The sequence below is a fragment of the Drosophila erecta genome, unplaced genomic scaffold (assembly GCF_003286155.1).
Source record: "Drosophila erecta strain 14021-0224.00,06,07 unplaced genomic scaffold, DereRS2 tig00000279-arrow-arrow-pilon, whole genome shotgun sequence".
Lineage (NCBI taxonomy): Eukaryota > Metazoa > Arthropoda > Insecta > Diptera > Drosophilidae > Drosophila > Drosophila erecta.
In genome coordinates this window covers 50,096-68,234 of record NW_020825216.1, presented here as the reverse complement: position 1 = coordinate 68,234, position 18,139 = coordinate 50,096, and the positions used below count along the sequence as shown (strand labels likewise).

General features: G+C 46.7%; 5 protein-coding genes across 5 annotated transcripts; 4 read left to right on the top strand and 1 right to left on the bottom strand.

The window, feature by feature from the left end:
• Positions 1 to 8: 8 nt before the first annotated feature.
• Positions 9 to 2,394, top strand: LOC6551193 (ubiquitin carboxyl-terminal hydrolase 30 homolog). The gene is made up of 4 exons (XM_001976991.3): positions 9 to 411; positions 467 to 1,743; positions 1,890 to 2,089; positions 2,153 to 2,394. The coding sequence occupies exons 1-4, from the start codon at positions 330 to 332 to the stop codon at positions 2,268 to 2,270; spliced, it is 1,677 nt and encodes a 558-aa protein (XP_001977027.1). The 5' UTR covers positions 9 to 329; the 3' UTR covers positions 2,271 to 2,394.
• A 393-nt stretch (positions 2,395 to 2,787) lies between these two features.
• LOC6551192 (males-absent on the first protein) lies at positions 2,788 to 5,935 on the top strand. The gene has a single exon (XM_001976990.3). The coding sequence runs from the start codon at positions 2,923 to 2,925 to the stop codon at positions 5,395 to 5,397; it is 2,475 nt and encodes an 824-aa protein (XP_001977026.1). The 5' UTR covers positions 2,788 to 2,922; the 3' UTR covers positions 5,398 to 5,935.
• A 367-nt stretch (positions 5,936 to 6,302) lies between these two features.
• On the top strand, positions 6,303 to 8,872 carry LOC6551191 (glycosylphosphatidylinositol anchor attachment 1 protein). The gene is made up of 3 exons (XM_001976989.3): positions 6,303 to 6,668; positions 6,729 to 8,410; positions 8,480 to 8,872. The coding sequence occupies exons 1-3, from the start codon at positions 6,491 to 6,493 to the stop codon at positions 8,651 to 8,653; spliced, it is 2,034 nt and encodes a 677-aa protein (XP_001977025.1). The 5' UTR covers positions 6,303 to 6,490; the 3' UTR covers positions 8,654 to 8,872.
• Positions 8,873 to 9,660: 788 nt separating this feature from the next.
• Positions 9,661 to 10,743, bottom strand: LOC6551190. Its single transcript, XM_001976988.3, has one exon. The coding sequence runs from the start codon at positions 10,602 to 10,604 to the stop codon at positions 9,690 to 9,692; it is 915 nt and encodes a 304-aa protein (XP_001977024.1). The 5' UTR covers positions 10,605 to 10,743; the 3' UTR covers positions 9,661 to 9,689.
• A 5,472-nt stretch (positions 10,744 to 16,215) lies between these two features.
• LOC26526674 lies at positions 16,216 to 16,705 on the top strand. The gene is made up of 2 exons (XM_026982992.1): positions 16,216 to 16,285; positions 16,347 to 16,705. The coding sequence occupies exon 2, from the start codon at positions 16,348 to 16,350 to the stop codon at positions 16,576 to 16,578; it is 231 nt and encodes a 76-aa protein (XP_026838793.1). The 5' UTR covers positions 16,216 to 16,285; position 16,347; the 3' UTR covers positions 16,579 to 16,705.
• Positions 16,706 to 18,139: the final 1,434 nt, after the last annotated feature.

The window sequence follows — 18,139 nt, the reverse complement described above, 5'->3', positions numbered from 1 at the left end:
AGTATAAGATGATGTTAGCTCTTAAAGTTATGTTAGTTTAATGCTCATAGCCTTAGCCTTCACAGGTAAAACGATTTCGTTGCCTTTTGAAATACTCGATTGCCTCCGTGCCAAAACGATACCGATAATTGCGCCGTAGTGTTGCGTAATGGCCTCACGCAGTGGTGTTAACAATTGAATCGCTTTCCAACACAGCAAGAGACACAAAAATTTTTCGGTCTAAATTCCCAACTAGAGTTGGGTCTATGTGTGATATTCGCGGCGGGATCAGGAGTTCCCGGCACCGCAGTGATCCGCACTAGAAAACCAAAAATCACTAGTCCTGAGCCATGGAGAGCGAAAAGATTCTAATGGCCGCTGGAGTGACGGTGGCCGCCGTTGTGGGAGCATTCGTTTTCTGGGGTCCTTCGGGTGAGTTGTAAATTATCCATAGCGTAGTATCCCTACTTAAGCGAAGCATTTAAAGGTTCCCGCTTGCGCCAACGCCGCGGCCAAATAGCTGGACTCCACAACTTTGGGCGGACCTGCTTCCTAAATACCCTGCTCCAGGCGATGGCCGCCTGTCCCCAGTTCATTGCCTGGCTGCAATTGTACAACAACGCCTCGCCGGATCGAAAAAGCTTGATTACCTCGATGCTGAACACCCTGGAGGTGGTCAATGGCACCCATGCCACCCTGCGCGGCGATCCCCACTCTCCGGGTGCCGTTCTTCGGGCTCTGAATGCCTTGGGTTGGGTGATTCCACAGGAGGAGCACGACGCCCATGAGCTGTTCCATGTGCTATTGTCCTCCCTGGAGGAGGAGGCCATACGACCACAGCCCCTCGGCTGTCTGTCGGATGCTCTGCCCACAGATAACGATGATAACAGCAGCTTTGCGGGCACAGCCACGCCAGTTGGGGGCTTCCGACCGATTAGCTCCATGGCAGCGGGTCTGGGTGCCAGCCAGAGGATCGGAGATCAACCTAACAGGCCCTCCAGTGCCATGCTCACCGATTTCTTGAACATGGAATACGATGAGAGCACCAGTTTGCAGCGATTGGTGCGTTCCGAGGCCCACACACCGGATTCGCCCGCCTCTGTTTGCGAGCGCGACGGCAACGATCGCCTGGGATCCCTGCTCCTAGATGCCGTTTCGCCAGGGACACCCTTTGGATTTCCGATAGTTAGTGATTCGGATTCCTTGGCCACACCTATGTTGGGCGGCGAGCGTTTGTCTCGACCGCGCCTACCACAATCCCAACAGCAGCAGGAGGAGGGCCTGAATCGCCGGGTCTCCAGCTCCTGTCGATCGCTGGAGCGCCTGCATCGCGGACCCGGCCGGGTGTCCATCTGGTCGAACATGATGCCCAGCCAGGTGGCGCATCCGTTTCAGGGCGCCATGGGCACACAGATCGTGTGCAATGGCTGCGGCTCCAAATCGGCTGTGCGATACGATAAGTTCGACAGCATCACACTGAATCTGCCGCAGCAACGCAGAACTGGCTTGAGTTTGGGCCACTTGCTCAGCGAGTATATCACATCGGAGGATCTAAGCGACGTCAAGTGCGATTCCTGCAACGAGACCACCACGCACACCAAGTCGGTTACGTTCGCCAAACTGCCGGCCTGCCTGTGCATCCATGTGGCGCGAACGGTGTGGCTGCCAACTGGACAGGTGTGCAAGCGGAAGGACTACGTGCACTTCCCCGAGAGCCTTTCCATGGCTCCCTACAGCTTTGTGCAGCCGCATCTCAACAGCCAGGTGAGCTCGTGTTGCATTTGCATGCTCCAGAATATCAAACTTCCCTATAAAAGCCAAGGCTTCAATAGTTCAGTTGAAATGGTTCTTTCCCTTTCTAATTTGTGTACATAGTAATCAGTAACTCACATATTGCTTTACGATTGCAGGCTGGCACTCCCTGGGGCTCGACAATGTCGCTCTATTCCTCCAGCCTGCCGATGAACAATGGCGTGGGTGGTGGCGAGGGCTTTGGCACCATGTTCCCCAAGAATCTTTACCGGCTTCTGGCCGTGGTTGTGCACTCCGGAGAGGCGAACAGTGGCCACTTTGTGACCTACAGGCGCGGCTCGTTGCGGAATGCACATCGGTATGGATGCCATTGTTCGCTATATGTGTAATTATTATCCTAATTCCTTGCTATCCCTATTAGGTGGTTCTACACATCGGATACGATTGTGCGGGAGGTGAGCATCGACGAGGTGTTGAGCGTGCCTGCCTATCTTCTATTCTACGATCGCGGCCAGCAGAGACAGCTGAACCTGCGCTAGTCAGCCGGAGATCGTCGGGATCATCCTAGTCAATACTTTTGATGTGATGAATGATATCCAAAACCAAATCCATTTGTCGAACGGCGGCCATAGCGAACACGCGTCACATTTATATAGATATATACATAACTGATATATGTACGGGAAACCCACGATCTGATCTATACTCGGCGGGGTCATGTAATGGTCTCCGCATAATGCAAACTCTGTGTATGGTAATTGCATATAGCAACTCCCATCAGCATAGAGAACTCGACTTCTCATTTGTTATCGATGCATTTAAGATTTTTTAAGAATTCCAAATTCATGCCGTGCTTTTAGCTGTCTGTATTTAGGCAACATACACAAATGAACTACCAATAATTGTTTGCGCGTTATTTCTCGTAGGATAGATGTTCAATAAAAATTTCGAAACCAGTTTTTACATTTTTAATTGCTTTTCTAATGGTTAGATAAATGGTAGATAAATAAAATAAAAAGTTGAATTTCGAAGAGCGCGCAGAGTATCGACGCAAGCTATCGATAACGCCCGATTAATAATCGATTATGTGTGTAGTTTTTTGTGGGAACTCAGGGTTGCATTTTACGCCGCATTTCATATTGCAAAATAAGTGAACAAAAATACGCAATCGGACAAATCTAGTGGCTAAGAATGTCTGAACCGGAGCTGGAACAGACGCCCAGCGTGGGCCACGTGGAGGAGCAAACGGCGGAGGAGGAGCACGAGCCGGCACAGGAGCCATCCGATGTGTACACAATTGGCGGTCCGCCGAGGACGCCGGTTGAAGATGCAGCGGCCGAATTGAGCGCCAGTCTGGACGTCAGCGGCTCGGATCAGTCGGCGGAGCAGTCGCTGGACCTCAGCGGTGTCCAAGCGGAGCCCACTGCGGAGTCGGAGCCACCGGCGAAGCGCCAGCATCGCGATATCAGTCCCATTTCGGAGGACAGTACGCCAGCGAGCTGCACATCGACCAGTTCCAGCTGGTCGTCCAGCTCCTCAGGCTACGCCGATGTCAAGGAGGCAGAGGAGGCACCCCCAGAGCCGGAGCAACCACAGCAGCAGCAGGAGGAGAAGGAGGAGGGTCAGGAGCAGGTGAAATCACCAGTTCCAGTTGAATTGCAGGTACAGGAACAAGCGCAGCCGCAAGAGCAGGAAGCTGAAATGGACCAGGAAATTGACACCGAGGATGAGCCCTCCTCCAATACGGTGATTTGCGTTGCCGACATCAACGCCTATGGCAGTGGCTCCAACATAGACGACTACGTTTTGGATCCTGATGCGCCGGCCAAGGCCATCATTACCGAGGTGGTCACCATTCCAGCTCCTCTTCGTCTTAAAGGGGCACAACAACTGGGGCTGCCACTGGCTAACCCATCGCCACCACCACCTCCGCCAGCAGAGGATGAAGTCCCCGAGACTCCAGCCTCGCCCACAGATGACGGCGAGGAACCACCAGCAGTGGGCTTATCCAGCTACATGCGTGTTCGCTACATGCAGGATTCGACACCTGGGCTTCCCACCCGACTGGCGCCTCGTGATCCTCGCCAGCGCAACATGCCGCCGCCAGCCGTATTACTGCCCATTCAAACCGTACTCACCGCCAACGTGGAGGCCATTTCTGACGACAGCAGTGAAACGAGCAGCAGCGAAGACGACGAAGAGGAAGAGGAGGACGAAGACGATGCCTTGACCATGGAGCACGATAGCACTTCCAGGGAGACGGTCATCACAACTGGCGGCGACCCAATGATGCAAAAGATCGATATAAGCGAAAATCCCGACAAGATCTACTACATTCGGCGCGAGGATGGCACCGTGCACCGTGGCCAGGTGCTTCAGTCCCGGACCACTGAGAATGCGGCTACGCCCAATGAGTACTATGTCCATTATGTGGGCCTCAATCGCCGCCTGGATGGCTGGGTGGGCCGACACCGGATCTCGGACAATGCGGATGACTTGGGTGGCATTACCGTGCTGCCAGCGCCACCATTGGCCCCCGATCAGCCCAGCACTAGCAGGGAAATGCTTGCCCAACAAGCCGCCGCGGCGGCAGCTGCCTCATCCGAGCGGCAGAAGCGGGCGGGCAACAAGGACTACTATCTGTCCTATTGCGAGAACAATCGCTATGACTACAGTGACCGCAAGATGACACGCTACCAGAAGCGGCGCTACGATGAGATCAACCACGTGCAGAAGAGCCATGCTGAGCTGACCGCCACGCAGGCGGCGCTGGAGAAGGAGCACGAGTCCATTACCAAAATCAAGTACATTGATAAGCTGCAGTTTGGCAACTACGAGATCGACACCTGGTACTTCAGTCCCTTTCCCGAGGAATATGGCAAGGCACGAACGCTGTATGTTTGCGAGTACTGCCTAAAGTACATGCGCTTCAGGGAGAGCTATGCCTATCACCTGCACGAATGCGACCGACGGCGTCCGCCCGGAAGAGAGATCTATCGCAAGGGCAATATATCCATTTACGAGGTAAACGGCAAGGAGGAGTCGCTTTACTGTCAGCTTCTGTGCCTAATGGCCAAGCTTTTCCTCGACCACAAGGTTCTGTACTTCGACATGGACCCATTCTTCTTTTACATCCTGTGCGAGACAGACAAGGAGGGCAGCCACATTGTGGGCTACTTCTCCAAGGAAAAGAAGTCGCTGGAGAACTATAATGTGGCTTGCATTCTGGTATTGCCGCCGCATCAGCGCAAGGGATTTGGAAAGCTGCTAATTGCCTTTAGCTATGAGCTGTCGCGCAAGGAGGGTGTCATCGGTAGTCCGGAGAAGCCGCTCTCGGATCTGGGCAGACTGAGCTATCGAAGCTATTGGGCATACACGCTGCTTGAGCTGATGAAAAACCGCTGCGCTCCAGAGCAGATCACCATCAAGGAGCTGAGCGAAATGAGTGGCATTACCCACGACGATATTATCTACACGTTGCAGTCCATGAAGATGATCAAGTACTGGAAGGGACAGAATGTCATTTGCGTTACGGCCAAGACCATTCATGACCATCTACAGCTGCCGCAGTTCAAGCAGCCCAAGCTGACCATCGACACCGATTACCTCGTCTGGAGTCCGCACAGTGCAGCGGCAGTGGCCAAAGCTCCGGGAATTTCCGGCTAGCATACGGAACCTCGGGACGCCGTCCTGCAGTCATCGCAAATAATTGTTATAGACGATGATAACGATTAGGATTTTTTTTTTGTATTTTATAGGAAAGCATAGAAGTAGGCTATTGCTGCTCCCCTCCAAATGTAAAATGTATATTTATCTAAAACGGAACCATTAGGGGGTTTAACAACATTAAGCAATGTATTACTTAACATTTGGTTCATAACTATTTTTTTTAGTTAAGGAGTCTTACGGATAGGCTGTTGTAACTCTTAGTGATTGAACCAAACGTGTACTTCCGTTGGATATGTATTAGCTAATTTTTTTTGGAAAGGGAATTGTAAACAACCATTCAAAAATTTGAAAACTGGGTTGTTGAAATGTATTCAAAATATCTATAACTACTTAAACCCAAATCACTGTAGACTCCAAACTGAAACTATGGAGTCTTTGGTTGTACTTTCTGTCTTAAATAAGTGCTTCGTTACATTAACGTCATAAATAAGAAGAAAAGAAAATCAAGAGAGAACGCAATAGTCGAGTTCCCCGACTATCAGATACCCGTTACTCAGCTAGTGCAAGTGCAAACGAGAAATTTCATAATTTTCTGGAATATCGGTAGAAATTGTGAAGAAAAAAATAAAAATATGTAAAATTTTTTCAAGACTTTGGCGCTGCGTATATACTTATTTATATACTTTATACGGTCGGAGCCGCTTCCTTCTACGTGTTACATACTGCTCAACGGATCTAGTATATCCATTCACTCTACGAGTAAGGGGTATAACAATTATTATCTACAGCTCATTTTTTTAACACATTTTCTGTGTACACTTACTTAGTGTCAAATAAAACTAAAAAAAGGGTAACTTAATGTGTATATTTTGGAATAATAAATTATGAAATAATTAGAAATATGAAAAATATTGGAAAATCAATTTTAAGTTTCGAGCTTTTAAAATCATTGCAAGCAACACTCCTCCCTAGTGTTGCACACAATCGGCTATCGGCGTTATCGATAACGCCCGCATCGATACAATTCCACCGGCTTGTCCGATTCGTGTTGTTGTGATTCGGGATATATACAGGATATAGGGCATCCAAAATGGGCCTACTGTCCGATCCGTCGATATCGACGCAAAGCAAGCTGGTGGATGGACTGGCGCGCCATGTCCGCAAGGTGTGCTACGCCCTTTATGTGGCGGGTGTGGCCTGGTTCTTCTGTTTGGCGCTGCCGGAGTTCAACCACGGCACATATCTCTCCGAGAATGCCCTCTCGCCAGGTGAGTTCATTGCACCGTCACCGAAAGGTACCCGCTAACAATTGGTGTTACGTGTTGCAGGCTTGGTCTATCCGGAAATCCGCATCGATGCGAATCGTCTGGCCATTCAGCTGCTGGAGGAGCTGCAGCGAGAGCGCAAGGATCATCTGTCCACCACGCCGCACGCCTGGATTGCGGCCAAGATGAACGAGTTCGGCCTGGAGACGCACACCCACAACTACACGCTGCGCTATCCGTTTGGCGGCGGCAAGGAGTATCACGGCAAGAATATCTATGGCATATTGAGGGCACCAAGAATTGCCTCCACCGAGGGCATCGTTTTTGCGGCTCCCTATCGCGCTGCCAGCTCTGTGCACTCGGACATTGCCGCCAGCGTGCCGCTTCTGCTGGCCTTCGCCGATTTTGCCCGGCGCAAGAACTACTGGGCGAAGGATCTGATCTTCCTGGTCACCGAACAGGAGCAGCTGGGCATGCAGGCCTGGCTGGAGGCGTACCACGATGGCGACCGGGATCTGGACGTGAGCAAGGCGTATCTGCGTCCTGGCAATTTGCCCGCTCGCGCTGGTTCGCTGCAGGCGGCTCTGAATATTGAAGTTCAGGATCTGGAGATCGATCATGTGGATGTGCGAATTGAGGGTTTGAACGGCAAGTTGCCCAATCTGGATATGTTCAATCTAGTGCAGAGGATTATGGCTCGCGAGGGCATCACCTCTGGGTATAAGCAAGCGCCGCGCAAGAAGCGTCGTCACAGCCAATCGCACTTCGAGCAGAATCTCCGCCAGATGCTGACCATGCTAGCCAGCCAGTCGTCGGGCGTACCCACTGGCAATCATGGACTGTTCCACCGCTATCGGATCGATGCTCTGACCATAGCTGCCAATCGGAGGGCCACCCATGCCACACTGAAGGGCAGTCCAGGATCGGCAGCGGTGCCTTTGCTGAAAGCCATCGAGGGAATAGCCAGGAGTCTGAACAACCTGCTGGAGCGCTTCCATCAAAGCTTCTTCTTCTATGTGCTCGTGAATAACGATCGCTACATCTCCATCGGGGATTATATGCCCGCTTTGGTGGCTCTGGTAGCGTGTGCCTTCCTGAAGGCCTATCTAACGTGGTCCACGCTGCCCGCGACCAACGCTGAACTGGAAAGGGCGGCAGGCTGGCCTAAGGAGCAAGAACAGGTGGCGGAAGTGGAACAGGAGAACTTAGATCCCGATAAGTTCGAGCTGCCGTATGGATCGGTATTGATATACCTCACTGCCACCCTACTGATTGGTTTCCTGTGCAATGTGCTGCCCCTGCAGCAATATTTCCTGGAGATTCCCATGGGCGCCGCACCGCTGACCACCTCAGTGCTGAGCTTCCTTTCTCTGATCGGTTTCATTCTGCCCTTTGTGGTGGTTTTGCCGCCCGGAGGATTGGAGCTGCTGCACGTGGCCTTCCTGCTCATCTATGGCTGCGCCTTGATCGTCATCGGGCTGCTCAACTTTGCCCTGGGCTTCTTTGCGGCAGTGCTGACTGTGCCGCTGGTCATCGCGCTGGAGACCAAGGAGGAGAACACGCGCAGCACGCTGAGGAACACGATCCGCTTGGCCACGCTGGCCATGAACCCCATGATGGTCATCTATGTGATCGTGCTGGCCATGACATTGTACCAGTTTCCGGAGCTGCCGCTGCAGAAGATCATGCTGAGGGCGGCCACCGCGGCCATGGACGCCTCGGCCTATGGGCTCATCGATTCCGTGGTGAGCTAGGATTTGAGTTGCCACTACTAATATACATCTATGATAAACATGAATACTTTTCTATTGCAGATCTATGGCAACTGGCTGTACTTTGTCATCTGCACGATCTTCCTGCCCCTGTGGATCATCTGCTGGACCTTGTCGCTGTCCAAGCGACGTGACTACGCAGATTACCTGGACTTCGATGAGTCGCCGTCAACATCGCCGCAGACGCATCCTCAGGCAAAGGTGAAAACGAATTGAGGAGACGGAGGAGCTTCAAGTGTTTGATTCACTGGCTACATATATCAACTGGAAATGATCCTAAGATGAAGTGTGATAAACCCAACAAAACTGTGTGTGATGGCGGTAAGAGGTTGCACATGCAGAGAAAATTCCATTTAAATGTTATGCATTTGATTAAATGTCTAAATAAACGAAGCCTATTTATTAGTTGGAATAACCAAGTGATGTAATCTAAAATCTTTAACTAGATATTTTACCGAGGCATTTAAGCAAGCGATTTGCATTGTTGCGTCCTGTGTGTGTTTCAGTTAACTTATCATTTTAAATTACTTGATTGTTTTAAGTGGTTAAACTTTACCAGCAGCTCCTTGTGATTTGTGGATTCTCCATTATTTTTGTCACTTTACGTGCTTTACGTGCAAAAGCAGTAATGCATATTTCCCATCCGTTGGTTATTATTTCTTTTGTCAATCCTGCGCCGTTGCTGGCGCTGTTGGCCAGTGGAGGACAGCAGTTTCTCCATGGTGTGGCGCTCAGTGGAGCACGTGCCTTTTTGAATAAGTGGAAAACTTTTCGACTATGACACGCAACTTAATTTAAACTTTGCACCGCTGCCAGCGCCGCCGTCGTCGTCGGTGGTGGCAATTAGTTATGAGCCAGGATTTGGCTCAATCAGAGGCATGGATGCATGGTGTCCTCAAAGCTGGCAAGCTGGGGAGCTGGAAGCTGCGAACCGGGATCCCTGCACTTGCCGCGCCGTGTTTACCGTCGCCATTCAATCTGCAACTTAACAAGAAAACTTTCCTCACACACCGACTCAAAAGGCAGACACAAAGTTGCCGTGGCACAGTGGTATTTTCACGCGAAAGTAAGTGCGTAATTTATAATTTCTTTTAATTAATTGAATGCAAAATATGACTTCCCTTTAATTACTGAGCTCTACTAAGGCTTGGACATACGTCGAAGCAGTACAAAATGTGCATATACAATTTTCGGAAGCCTACCAACAGCAGAACACCAAGTGATTTCGGAGTTGTGCATCTTTATTCAAATACTACCCAAGGCTGGCTTTGCCCGGGACATTCAGCTGGACTTGGTGGCCATCGCTTGCTCCTGAGCCTGCTGTCCTAAGGACTACGCCCTGCTGCGCCTCCATTGGCAAATCGAATTCGATCATGCCCTGATAATGAGAAAGATCGGTTTGGGTGCCCTTGCCGTTGCCCTCGTCTTGATGCAGATCCAGATCCAGATACGGATCGCCTTTGGACTCCAGCTGCATCTGTCGCTCTGAGTGGCGTTCCAACGAGCGATGGCATCGCCTCCAGAGTTCCTGGACATGCTGGCTCTCGCAGTCCGACTGAATGGCCCCTATCAGATACATCATGGATCGCCCATTGTACTCCAGCTCCAGACTGCGAATTATCTCCGCATCCTTTTGCAACTGACACTGGATCGCCAGCTGGCGTTCGAGCGCCTTGGCGTCGAATAGCAGCTGCTCCAATAGTGCGTCCGTCTGGGCGAACTCGATCCTCAGATGGTCGGCCCTCTCCAGGGCTATGGCAAGTTCCCGGGCTTGTGGGCATCGCGGTGATGGCGGCGGTGGTGGTGGCGGCACCGGCAGATGGGCGGTCATACACTGGACGCCACGTGGCGTCCTCAGAAGCGCAACAGCCTTGCGTAGTTTGAAGGGCTTGCCCACTGTTCGGACTTGACTACTGGGCTTTCGCTTGGGGAAGGGCCTTGCCGTGCTGGTCGCTGTGGTGGATGAGTGTGCGGCTTCATTGCCGGGCTTGAGCAACTCTGGCACCGCCTTCTCCAGCGATTCCTCCAGCGATCCATAGCAGTCCACGCTGTTCAAATGGAGACGACGGGCCTGGTACACCAGCCTGACGAGAGCCCGGTCCAAAGCCAACCGCTGGGCACTTACGGGTTCCACTGCGTCCGCTTCATTCGGTGATTCCGAGCTCATTCTGAAGGAGGATCAGTGGAAAATTTGGATATTAATTAAATATCTGGGCTTGTATGCGCGATACTTTGCCGCTGTAGCTTATCGGAGATTTAGTGCTATAGACCGAATTGTAGAGCAAACGTTTCGTGTGTGTCCCAGACGATGAGTTGGGATGAAGTGCTGCCAGTTGGAGACGGGGCCTACTGGATCCGAAAAGCTACACCAACTTCTGATCCTTCGGCAGTACTCTAAAATGTTGAAAAGCATGCAGTTGTTAAAAGCCTTTGTGCACTTCATAGCACACCTTGAATGCATTTCGTTTGTTGGATTGCCAGCACGGCCCACTGTTGGCCAAGCCGTTCGCATTATCCTTCGACTGCAGGATAAAAGCGGCGGGGGTGGGGGCACTGAAATTGGCAAGTTGATGTCACATAATTGCCCCTCGAGCGCTCATCTTAATTATTGTGCTCGCTGACTTCCTGTTGCCCGACTTAATTCCCCGTTAAAGCCAACAACACACACTCCCTGCGGTCGGGTTTTCAGAATACATCCTCCAAGTGGGGAGGCGCCCCCACTTTCCATGGACTTGCTCGCTGCTGCGTGTGGAAATAATTAAAATTGTTCGAAGCACGAAGAAGTGTTGCACTTTGCATGTCGGCGAAAGGGGGATTTATGTGGCACATGGTGTATGCATGTGTGTGTGCATTAACGTGTCAGTAGACAGTACGCCATTATCCTGGCAATAAGGATAATGGGGCGACCGAGTGATCGGCACTTCAACGAATGCATCGATTTAACTATTAATCGTTTCATTAATTAAACTTTGATGGTCTGTAAGTAAACGACACTGGCCATGCTGAGTTTCTCCATTTGTAGAGCGACTTCAATTTTTAGTTCCGCCTATTTTTTGGGGGTATTTTTTGTTTTCCAACGATTTCGTGCTGCTTCTGTTTTAATGAAAAGTGAAAAGTGGGAAAACAAGTGCGGAATAGAGGAATACCAATCGAGAGCTTTCAATTTGTTCGACCATTGTTCTGCCTTTGTTTGCTTTCGTATTCGGATTCAGTTTCTCGTTTTTTTATCTTCTTTTTATCCGGGCTTTACTTTCGAAAAGAATTGAAACTTTGACAGTTATTTGTGTGCTTTGTCCGCCCCGTCGAAACAATGCAAAAGCGACGCCAACCCAACCCCACCCACATAGTTCCCCCACCAAGTTCCCCCATCGAGGAGTCACGTGGCACTCCATTTTTGGAAATGCCAACGATGAGTACGAAAAACTGGGCAGGTGAAATGGAAAACAAACGCATAGAAAGACGGTAACGGGAAAAAAGCATCCGAAGGAATATGGATATACACTGAGATCATACAACTGATTATTTTCTGACGGAAAATCCGAAAAACAACTTTTTCATATCATAAAGATGAAAGAATAATAGTTTTGAACAGCTAATTACCAATGCTAACTATCCCTATCACTTTTTGACGGATTTAGGAAAATTTATTTTTGGGTCAATTTTTGCATTTTTTGTAAGGGGTAACAGCATCAAAATTTGCAAAAAATGGAAAAAAAATGTAGTTCCCATTTTTAAACACAGTTCGATTGGAAATTTAATTACGAGCTCAACGACGTATGACATTCCATATTCAGACAATTAATTTTGAAGTTGTGACCAAAAAACTGATAATTTTTTGACGGAAATTCCAAAAAACCACTTTTGGCAAATATTCGATATTTTCCATGGGAATTTTCATCATAACTTCGGTAAAAATGATCATAAAGATGAAAGAATAACAGTTTTGAACAGCTAATTACCAATGCTAACTAACCCTATCACTTTTTGATGGATTTAGGAAAATTTATTTTTGGGTCAATTTTTGCATTTTTTTTAAGGTTACCCATCATCAAAATTTGCAAAAAATGGAAAAAAAATTGAGTTCCCATTTTTGAACACAGTTCGATTGGAAATTTAATTACGAGCTCAACGACGTATGACATTCCATATTCAGACAATTAATTTTGAAGTTGTGACCAAAAAACTGATAATTTTTTGACGGAAATTCCAAAAAACCACTTTTGGCAAATATTCGATATTTTCCATGGGAATTTTCATCATAACTTCGGTAAAAATGATCATAAAGATGAAAGAATAACAGTTTTGAACAGCTAATTACCAATACTAACTATCCCTATCACTTTTTGATCGATTTAGGAAAATTTATTTTTGGGTCAATTTTTTCATTTTTTTTAAGGGGTAACATCATCAAAATTTGCAAAAAATGGAAAAAAAATTGAGTTCCCATTTTTGAACACAGTTCGATTGGAAATTAAATTACGAGCTCAACGAGGTATAACATTCCAAATTCAGACAATTATTTTTCAAGTTGTGACCAAAAAACGGATTCTTTTATGACCGAAATTCCAAAAAACGACTTTTGGCAAATATTCGATATTTTCGATGGGAATTTTCATCACAACTTCGATAAAAATGATCATAAAGTCAATCAATCAATTTTTAAACACAGTTCGATTGGAAATTTAATTGCGAGCTCAACGAGGTATGGCATTCCATATTCAGACAATTAATTTTGAAGTTGTGACCAAAAAACTGATAATTTTATGACGGAAATTCCAAAAAACCACTTTTGGCAAATATTGGATATTTTCGATGGGAATTTTCATCATAACTTCGGTAAAAATGATCATAAAGATGAAAGAATAACAGTTTTGAACAGCTAATTACCAATGCTAACTAACCCTATCACTTTTTGACGGATTTAGGAAAATTTATTTTTCGGTCAATTTTTGCATTTTTTTTAAGGGGTAACATCATCAAAATTTGCAAAAAATGGCTAAAAAATTGAGTTCCCATTTTTAAACACAGTTCGATTGGAAATTTAATTGCGAGCTCAACGAGGTATGGCATTCCATATTCAGACAATTAATTTTGAAGTTGTGACCAAAAAACTGATAATTTTATGACGGAAATTCCAAAAAACCACTTTTGGCAAATATTGGATATTTTCGATGGGAATTTTCATCATAACTTCGGTAAAAATGATCATAAAGATGAAAGAATAACAGTTTTGAACAGCTAATTACCAATGCTAACTAACCCTATCACTTTTTGACGGATTTAGGAAAATTTATTTTTCGGTCAATTTTTGCATTTTTTTTAAGGGGTAACATCATCAAAATTTGCAAAAAATGGCTAAAAAATTGAGTTCCCATTTTTAAACACAGTTCGATTGGAAATTTAATTACGAGCTCAACGATGTATGGCATTCCATATTCAGACAATTAATTTTGAAGTTGTGACCAAAAAACTGATAATTTTATGACGGAAATTCCAAAAAACCACTTTTGGCAAATATTGGATATTTTCGATCGGAATTTTCATCATAACTTCGTTAAAAATGATCATAAAGATGAAAGAATAACAGTTTTGAACAGCTAATTACCAATGCTAACTAACCCAATCACTTTTTGACGGATTTAGGAAAATTTATTTTTGGGTCAATTTTTGCATTTTTTGTAAGGGGTAACATCATCAAAATTTGCAAAAAATGGCTAAAAAATTCAGTTCCCATTTTTGAACACAGTTCGATTGGAAATTTAATTACGAGCTCATCGAGGTATGACATTCCACGTTTGAACAATTTTGTCGATTGTTATGCGAAAAATTCGGATATTTTGTTGGCGGAAAATTGGATTTTCTTTATAAAACAAAATTCCTAGAGCAATATTTTTTGATTGAAAGAAATGATACCCAGTTTTTTTGCAAAGTGCAGATGCTGGCAAACCGAAAGAAGTGAACAAATAACGAAATAATATTGCATGCGAATAAAAATGCCGTCAAAACTGCCAATTTCTCTCAATTTGTAAAGTTTGTCGAATTCGGTATTTGTTTTTCAACTTTCCAACTCACTGATATGTTTTGTGTGTGCAGATTTCCGTGGCGCTCCAAAGCACTCAACTACCACTAGTTGGGAGGATTTTTCTTTCCAGTACTCGGCTGCCTTGAAAATTTAATTTCGCCCTGCTTCTACTTAGACTTTTACAATACTTTGACGCTGCTCTTAATCAAAGTTTGCCCAGCGACAATAAAACTTGCGATTTTATTTACAAACAATCAGAGCCTACGATGGGTCCTTCGAAAAGGGGGAAAACAAAGCCTTGTCCACAAAGAAAGCGGGAGAAGCGGGGAAAGCGAGGAAAGCGAGAAAAACGGGGAAAGCAAAGGAGGAGGCCGTTGGATGAATGACAAACGAATCGAGACTCGAGTAGGCAAACTAGAAATGAGTGGAGTGCATGAGGGAATTTGCCAAATTGAGCGAGAAGCGCCAGATACTTCAACTGGGATTTACAGTACGCACTCCGTACGCCTTCATTCGGTTGAAAACTGCACAATCCTGAAGAATTCGCGTTTTGTTTGCATACAATATGTGTGCGCTCTACAGAACTACATATTTTCACAAAACTTGATCTACTAAGTTCATTCAAATGGGGTGTGACTGTACTTCCCTGTGTGTTAGTGCTGCATTGGGCGGCACGGAGATAGTACAAAGCAACAGCTACCCGCATGACGTTTTTTATTGCGGCCAGCTCTCGACGTGCTCCCACACACACACACACACAGCCATTAGTGGGGTGAAAGAGAGGGGGAGACTGGGAGCGAAAGAGAGGCAGGTAGAGCCCGGGTGAGTGTCTTTTCTTAGTCCCTAAATTCATCCGGCATTCAATTCCTTCGCCTTCGAATTTGCCTTTGCCTTTGCCTTTGTCCCATGTCGAGCAGTTGTTTAGCACATTAAGCCACTAAAACAACTGGCTGGCGCAGAAAGAGACAGCAGAACCGGGGCAGAAAGAGAGGGCCAGTGTTGGAGGTGAGGTGCCAAAACACATCCCTCTTCTCTGCTCCAAGTTGTCAGCTGTTTTACGGCCAAGTTATGACGTGCCTCCGTCACTGGCTTAAGTACGTACAAAAAAAAAAAAGTGAAACATGATAGAAGTAAAATGAAAACCAGGAGCAAAAAACTAATGATACGAAACGCCGGCTTAAATACCCTAACTAAACGAATGCCTAGGCAAGTGAAGCGAAGTCACGCGAATTCTTCAGCCAGCAAAATGTTGTACTAATTCTCAAAAAGAAAGTAACCAAACTGGATTTTACAGATATTCATTTTACTTTTATAGACTCGAGTACTTTTTGTGAGGGTATCAAGCAAAAAAAAAAAGAAAAAAAAGACGAGCATGTTGGCATGGCCAAAAGGTAGGAAAAGCCGGGAAAGGGAAAACTTTTATGCGCTGCTGTCGCTGGCGAACACAACTTTTGCCTTTTATGTCCTTGTCGTCTGCTATCAGTGTATACATAAGTATATATATATATATATATGTGTGTGTGTGTGTGTGTGTGTGTACGGACTGCATGTGTGTGAGTGCTTATGGCGTTTTGTGTGACATTTATTGTCATTTAACTGTGACAAAGTTAGCGGATAAGCATACACGCCGCCATGAGGCATCTGCACAATGTCATCTTCTTGGCTGGATTGATGGGCGCCCACTCCGCAGCAGTAGGCGTGGCAGGTGGTGCCCCAAAAATTCCGAGCAAGGCACAAGTCATTATGCCACCGACTTTATTGTCAACATTATTGTCAGCAAAAAAAGGGGAAACCAATATCGAAATCTCAACATCATCGACGTGCAGGTAAAATGATTACATTAAGGAATGTATCCTTAACATTGGTCTATTTATACCACCTGTGCAGAATGGTGGACGATCAGAAGAGTGCGGAAATTGTGCTGGCAGGGGAAAATGCAGCCACAGGTGGATTGGAAGCACACGATGTGCAGGGTAACCGCATGGAAATGGCCAGGAAAAAGCCGCGCGGAAAAGGTCGACTGTGCATGATCTTTCGGCTGGGAAAGCGTCCGCATTGCGAGTTCACTAACGGATTTCCGCCCAAGGACTCAATTACCAGAGAGAAACCTGCATTGTGACTCGAAATTTGCCAAAATACCGAGAATATTTCCATCGAAACAAATCCCACAATGCTATGTAAATAATAGATTTGCCAGTAAGAGAAATTGCTATGTTTAAATACCATGTAAATATGCACAAACGGGTTACGATAATAGTTCAACTTCAGCTTTGCTGTTTCATTTTTCCATGCTACACCCGTACTTTAGCAGAGAGACATGCTGATGCATTGATTCCGGCAATCCTGATTCAGCGGATATTTACTCATTTTCCGAGCGGACACCTTTCGAACCGACATGTGTAACAGCTCCTCTCGCATCTTTTATTTGCTTTATTGACGAGTCATCAGCCAAGGATGCGGACGGATACGCACTTGATGACGCTGCCCGGTTTACGGCCGGATTTTACGATCCGAGTGGGAAACGTTTTCGATTTACGCCGAAATGGGCAAGTGACGGCGAGCATGTGTTGAAGGAACATCACTGGGAGTTGGGGAAATTGATTGATAATTGATAACACAGCACAGGACACATAGTATATGTTAACCTTGAAACACTACATTTAAATCTAGGATCTTACTATGCGGTATCCCATCCAGTTAAATGCTTTGGAACTGGCGTATCTTTGAGCACATCGGCCAGCCTTTTGCTTTGCCAGTGAATTGGTTTCGAAACCGGAGGCACTGAGTCCTGATTTCGGACTCGTTGCCCGGCAATTTATGTTGGCAGCGTCGTCCAAATGCTTGGTCGCATATGCAGATTAAGTTGGGCGCAGATCATGTTGACGGTGGTCTCCAGTCTCCAGACTCCAAACTCCACACTCCACACTCTACTTCCAGATTTCAGACTTCAGATTCCAGCAGCCGGAGCCACAAACAGAAGTCAGACAAAGACGAGGAGGACGGAAATGGAGCAAACTAAACTGTTGTTGGCTTGTTAGGCAGATGGTAGACATATCCCCAGCCGGATGTGCGCCCAAGGATATGCTTACAAGGCAAACAAATTTACCCATAATGCTGTCAGATGCATATCGGCCCCAGTCTCCGCAGGACTCCGCAGGACTCCACAGTCATCCATTATTTGTACACCCTTACACGCTCACTGTTTCATCCCGACATTATGGGCCCACTTAGTCGATGGCAGGGTATTATTTTCGTAGATTGCAGCTGCCTTTCTGGGGGGGCCTGAAAAATTTGTTGATTTTAGTGCTGCTGCCAAGACAGAAATTCAACTTCAGCCTGCTGTTGCAGCACTGTGCGAAAATGTGCGCTATTTGTTTGAATTGTTTGAAGTGCCACAAGAAATCACCATAAATGCGACTGAAATTGGTTAATATCAAAGCGAAGAGCTTTCCCGGCGTTCTTTTTAATGCTACTTTAAGAGATAATAGGTAAATATGAATATGTTAAAGATTTCCCAACATTTCTCCAAGTGCAACGCCTTTGCTGCAGCAATTTTTGAAATATTCACAAAGCAAAGAGGAGATGTCCTGTGCGAAAGGGAAATTGGCCGCCCGCTGGGATTCGTGTCCGTTGGCTGTTTTTCCGATGTTGTTGCTGCTGGAGTTGCTGTTGTTGTTGTT

Coding starts and splice junctions, on each gene's coding strand:
- LOC6551191 (XM_001976989.3), top strand. CDS start 6,491: ATGGGCCTACTGTCCGATCCGTCGATATCGACGCAAAGCAAGCTGGTG. Junction 6,669..6,728: donor CGAGAATGCCCTCTCGCCAG/GTGAGTTCATTG, acceptor TACGTGTTGCAG/GCTTGGTCTATCCGGAAATC. Junction 8,411..8,479: donor ATGGGCTCATCGATTCCGTG/GTGAGCTAGGAT, acceptor TTTCTATTGCAG/ATCTATGGCAACTGGCTGTA.
- LOC26526674 (XM_026982992.1), top strand. CDS start 16,348: ATGGTGGACGATCAGAAGAGTGCGGAAATTGTGCTGGCAGGGGAAAAT.
- LOC6551190 (XM_001976988.3), bottom strand. CDS start 10,604: ATGAGCTCGGAATCACCGAATGAAGCGGACGCAGTGGAACCCGTAAGT.
- LOC6551193 (XM_001976991.3), top strand. CDS start 330: ATGGAGAGCGAAAAGATTCTAATGGCCGCTGGAGTGACGGTGGCCGCC. Junction 412..466: donor CGTTTTCTGGGGTCCTTCGG/GTGAGTTGTAAA, acceptor AAGCATTTAAAG/GTTCCCGCTTGCGCCAACGC. Junction 1,744..1,889: donor AGCCGCATCTCAACAGCCAG/GTGAGCTCGTGT, acceptor TTACGATTGCAG/GCTGGCACTCCCTGGGGCTC.
- LOC6551192 (XM_001976990.3), top strand. CDS start 2,923: ATGTCTGAACCGGAGCTGGAACAGACGCCCAGCGTGGGCCACGTGGAG.